Raw genomic sequence first — 5603 nt, forward strand, 5'->3', positions numbered from 1 at the left:
CCTGGATTTTCAAAAGAAGTTTTCATTCACTGCTTGTGCAATTAAAAAAAATTTTTTTAAATTTTATTATTATTTTTTAATAACAAGGTCTTGGGCAGGCGCTGTGGTTCACGCCTGTAATCCTAGCACTTCGGGAGGCTGAGGCAGGGGGATCACCTGAGGTAAGGAGTTCAAGACCAGCCTGGACAAGATGGTGAAACCCTGTCTCTACCAAAAAGACAAAAACAGGCCGGGTGTGGTGGCAGCCACCTGTAATCCCTGCCACTCGGGAGGCTGAGGCAGGAGAATCACTTGAACCTGGGAGGTGGACGTTGCAGTGAGCTCAGATCGTGCCACTGCACTCCAGCCTGGGTGACAAAGCGAGATTCTGTCTCAAAAAAAAAAAAAAAAAAAAAAAAAAAAAAAATCACACACAAATAACAAGGTCTTCACCAGTGACTCTGAAAAAAAGGAGAAAAGAACCTTGAATTATGCTGCAAGTGACTCTGGATACAACGTATCCCCTAAACACCCATAAATGCATTCCATTTTAAGGCTCACCCTTTAAGTAAATAAAATACTGATTTTCAAAATAAATAGCATTCTTAAATAACAAATTGAATATGAGTTGCAGATCATCTAAAAAAAACTGCAAATATTTTAGATTCAAAACAGCATCTCGGACAGCACAGATCTCTGTGATTCTAATGACAACTATGACCATCTTTTAGGAAAAATGCCCATACACCAACATTCCACACATAATTCCAGGAAGGTCGGAGACCCTCTGACCAGTTCATTCAGAAACCTAGAGTTAAGCATCCTATTTTCTTTGTAGGTGCTCTAATAAGGTATTCTGCTACTAGCCAATCTCCTTTGCCTCTATTGCAGACTGGGATCCTGTTTTCCACGCTATCTTTGGAAGGGTGACTGAGAATGAATTTGCTTCCTATGGGTCTCAGCTCAAAGGTCACCTTCTAAGGGATACTACCCTAATGACTCCATTAAGAATTACAGCACCCCACCTCCAGCACTTCCTCTCTGCCGTCCCTGCTTTATTCTTCTCTACAGACCTTATGATCATCTGAACTGACTTCTTTACTGAAGTTTTATGATGTTTAATGAAGTTTAATGAAGTTTTATGTTGTTTTATGATGGCAGGAAATGTGTGAATACGTATGCCTGTTTTGTTCACTGCTATATCAAGGACAGTGCCTGGCATGTGGTGGCACTCAATAAATGTTTATTGGAATGAATAAACTTTAATATAATTGAGTGTCCACAGTGTTTTTACCTGCAGAGGTGTCATTCCCAGCTCATGTCCACTTCTTCCCTGAGCAATTTTGGATAAATCATTTACAAGGCGCTCGAAAATGTTAGCAGCATTTAAATCACAGTCGTAGTTGACATAAATATCCACAACACACTGGGCATCTTGGAAAATAACATACAAGTATCAGAAATTCTGATCAAATAGCAGTTATGTTTTCTTATCAAACAAGATGTTGCCAACAAATTTCCCCAGTGAACTACAGACTCCAGTGGCCGCATCTCACTCAGGAAACACATGTCGGAAGTACTAGGAAGCTGGCAGAGAGGAGGTTGTTTTCAGGCCCGCTTCTGAGCAAACTGAAATCTCAGGCAGTTCATTCCACCCGTCCAAGGCTCACTTTTCTCATCAAGGAAGGGGCTAACAATTGCCTGATCCACCTCTTAAAGTTGTGTCACTCTTACAAAAATACATTTGATGCCAGACAAGCAGGATGCTTACTTTGAGGCCACACAATTGTATAGTGTAAGATAAATCCACATTTACCATAGCACCCAATCAAAAATTGGCAGCACCAATATCTTAAGTCCTGTGATTAACAGTACTCAGCTTGTAGGTAATGTAACCAAGTGTTCCAGTTTGACGAGATTAGGGGGTTTCTGGGACATGAGACTTAGTGCTAAAACCAGGAAGTCCTTGGCAAACCAGCCTGAGTTGGTCATCCTCTAAAAAAGGAGAGGTGGGACAGGACTAAGTTAGAATTAGCCTTCTATTTCCAATCCTTCTTTAAAACTCTAAAAGGAGGAGTTAAAAGTCTTAATCTAAGCTCTGGCAAATTAAAGCATCAAAAGTCCAGTGGATGAGTGTCCCCAGGAGAAAATACCTGCACAGATCCTCGTCAGAGTCTGAATGACCATCCACCTGTGCTCAAAAGAACTTGTTGATGTTTCTAAAATGTTCAAGAAAATTTCTTTGAAAAAGACCTATATGACATAAAGACAAAGGAGGACACTAATTAACAGTTTCAACCAGGGCTCAAAACCTCCAAAGTCTTCAGAAGCCAACCTGATCCTGCAGTAAGTAAAGCACCCTGGGCAGGAGAGTGGAGGGCCCACCCAGCTGGGCAGCGTCAGGACCCTGGCCTTGGTGGGGACGGCTGGCAGGGTAGGGGCCATCAGGGGAGCTGCCAAGTGGAAATGCAGGACCCATGTTGTGACGTTTTGGAGAGAAACCAGAAATCTGGATTTTCATGTAAAATAGGATTTCTCAATTTGGTAACTAATCTAAATGATTTCGAACAATTTACAGACCAAAAGACATGTTTAGGGGGTGAGCCCAGCATACAGCCCACATCCTTTGGTTAAAATGAAAGGCACATAAGATCTGGGGGCAGTAACTTTTTTTTTTTTTTTTGAGACGGAGTCTCGCTCTGTTGCCCAGGCTGGAGTGCAGTGGCGCAATCTCAGCTCACTGCAAGCTCTGCCTCCTGGGTTCATGCCATTCTCCTGCCTCAGCCTCCCAAGTAGCTGGGACTACAGGCGCTCGCCACCTCGCCCGGCTAATTTTTTTGTATTTTTAGTAAAAACAGGGTTTCACCATGTTAGCCAGGATGATCTCGATCTGACCTCGTGATCTGCCCCCCTCAGCCTCCCAAAGTGCTGGGATTACAGGCATGAGCCACTGTGCCCAGCCTGAGGGCAGTAACTTTTTATAAAAAGATACTCTCTTACTCATTTAAAAAGTTCTGATTTACTGGGGTGCCAGCTGATGAGTATGCCATTTACCCTCCCTGCCCCTGCCCACTCCTGAGTTCCGGATGGTAAGATATGAAACATTTTCACGAACCATTTTCCTAATGCTTAGTGTATAATATTAGCAGCATTCTCAACATTGAGTATTATTATTAATAATAGTAAATAATCAAATGAAAAAACTTTGGAGTCCATACCTCTATCTGCATTTTCAAGTGCATTTTAAAGTTTGAAAGAAGAGTAAGAAAAATGGCAAGAGACAGCTCAAAGACATCAGGCACTGAAGAGACGCCGTTTTTGGACAAGGCCACACAGAGATATTGCTTGATTGCATTGATGAACATCTCGTGAGTCCTAAATACGGGGCCAGCATTTTGTAACACAGAGAGGAGCAGCTGCAGGGAAACCACCTTGGAACGCAGCTCATGGGATCTGGTAAAGAAAATGAAAAACCACAACAGTGCTAAAAGAAAAAATGTCAAACAGTATGTTTCTTGAGAAGGCCTTGCTCCTCTACCAATGAGCAGAAGTTTAAAGATTTAATAGCACCTAAATGTCAGGAGAATCAGGGCAGATGGCATGAGGTGGGTCCTTCTGGAATTGCAGGCCCTTTGAGAACAAGAGCTACCAATTCCTTTTCGCCTCTCTCCATCACGAAGTAGAGAATACAGCAGGAGCAAAGTGTCAACTGATTCTGGAGAGCAGGTTCTACAACTGCACTGAGAGAATCAATGACTTTACATCACTTGTGGGAGGCTGAGACACCTGGCTCACCCTATCTTCACACACCATGAAGACGGTGCTCTTTATCCACCTACCTCACAGCCCTCCCTCCCCGCTGCCCATCCCTGAGTTCAGGTATGGTAAGAAACGGTACATTTTCATGAACTATTTTCTTAACACTTATTTTTATTTTTTAAAATTTATTGTTGCTCTGTTGCCCAGGCTAGAGTTCAGTGACATGATCTCAGCTCATTGCAACCTCTGCCTCCTGGGTTCAAGCGATTCTCTTGCCTCAGCCTCCTGAGTGGCTGGGATTACAGGTGCGTACCAGCACACCCAGCTAATTTTTGTATTTTTAGTAGAGATGGGGTTTTGTCTTGTTGGCCAGGCTGGTTTCAAACTCCTGGCCTCAAGTGATCCACCCACTTTGGCCTCCCAGAGTGTTGGGATTATAGGCGTGAGCCACCACACCCGGCCTATTTTCCTAATACCTATCATAGTATTAGCAGCATTCACAATAGATGAATTGAAGATTATTATTAATGACTAATGACAGGAATGATAGTGACAATTTATAAAGTACAAGGCCCCATGCTCAGGACAACACCGATATTTCATTTAATCAATCCTATAAGATGATTTTCCATATTCCCATTTTTCAGATGAGGCTTGGTAAGTCATATAACAAAGGAACTGCTCTCAGGTGGAGGATCCAAGATCTAAATGCAGCTCTTTCTGGCTCTGAAGCCTCTGCTTTCTTCACTCCACAGCACTGACATCCTTGCAGTAGTTTGTTTACTACAAAGAAATGTTTGGCTTCCCTGTGTCCCAATCTGGGGCTTAGATCTGTATCGATGAAGCAGAGGTTTCCAAACACAACAGGGAACTGAGGTTTGCAGGTATCCTGTCCCTCCCCACCCCACATCAGGAGATTCAATCCACTAGCTAGTAAAATGTGCTTTTATGTGTTCAACAAACAGACTGTTTTTAGCATCCATATGCCAAGAAAAGCAAAACTGGGCAAAATCTTGGTTGGTGGGGATAGAGACAATTCAATATGAAAGGACTATAGAGACTGCATGAGTCTGAAAAGTTGTAAAACCATTCCTGCACTTACACTGACAAAGAGACACAACACTGAAACTTCTTGGAACAAGGGGAGTGTGAAACACAGTACCATGTGCTGCTGGATCATTGGATTGAAGATGGCCAAGAACTGCTGTCTGCTTACTTTGGGTCTGGAGGGCCTTCACCAAGGGGCTTCATGGACAGCTTGCACAGGGAGCGGAACACAAGGAAGGCATCCTTCTGCAGAACGTGGGAGAACCTGGCAGCCACTTGATGTCCTTGTGCATCCGATTCCTAGGATTAGAAACAAACATTAGCAGGGTGTGGTGGCGCGCACCTGTAGTCCCAGCTCCTCCGGAGGCTGAGGCAGGAGGATCCATTGAGCCCAAGAGGTCAAGGCTGCAATAAGCCATGTGGCACTGCTGCGCTCCACTGTGGGGAACATAGTAAGACCGTATCTCAAAAAATAAAAAGGGAGAGGACAAAACAAAAGCATAACTCTTATCAAAAATAAGAAATGTAGAGGCCGGGCACGGTGGCTCAAGCCTGTAATCCCAGCACTTTGGGAGGCCGAGACGGGTGGATCACGAAGTCAGGAGATCGAGACCATCCTGGCTAACACGGTGAAACCCCGTCTCTACTAAAAAATACAAAAAACTAGCCGGGCGATGTGGCGGGCGCCTGTAGTCCCAGCTACTCGGGAGGCTGAGGCAGGAGAATGGTGTAAACCTGGGAGGTGGAGCTTGCAGTGAGCTGAGATCCGGCCACTGCACTCCAGCCTGGGCGGCAGAGCGAGACTCCGTCTCAAAAAA

General features: G+C 44.1%; 1 protein-coding gene across 5 annotated transcripts in view; it reads right to left on the reverse strand.

The window, feature by feature from the left end:
* Window positions 1-5603, reverse strand: part of ARFGEF2 (ARF guanine nucleotide exchange factor 2) — a 114179-nt gene that overhangs the window by 64437 nt on the left and 44139 nt on the right. For all 5 annotated transcript variants that reach the window (XM_017862771.1, XM_017862770.1, XM_017862772.1 and 2 more), the window contains exons 9-12: window positions 4955-5085; window positions 3198-3432; window positions 2133-2232; window positions 1274-1413 (exon numbers count right to left, since the gene is read on the reverse strand). In XM_017862771.1, coding sequence (XP_017718260.1) covers window positions 1274-1413; window positions 2133-2232; window positions 3198-3432; window positions 4955-5085 — 606 coding nt within the window. The remainder of the gene's footprint in view (window positions 1-1273; window positions 1414-2132; window positions 2233-3197; window positions 3433-4954; window positions 5086-5603) is intronic.

This window comes from Rhinopithecus bieti, unplaced genomic scaffold, assembly GCF_001698545.2.
Source record: "Rhinopithecus bieti isolate Rb0 unplaced genomic scaffold, ASM169854v2 scaffold_65646, whole genome shotgun sequence".
NCBI lineage: Eukaryota > Metazoa > Chordata > Mammalia > Primates > Cercopithecidae > Rhinopithecus > Rhinopithecus bieti.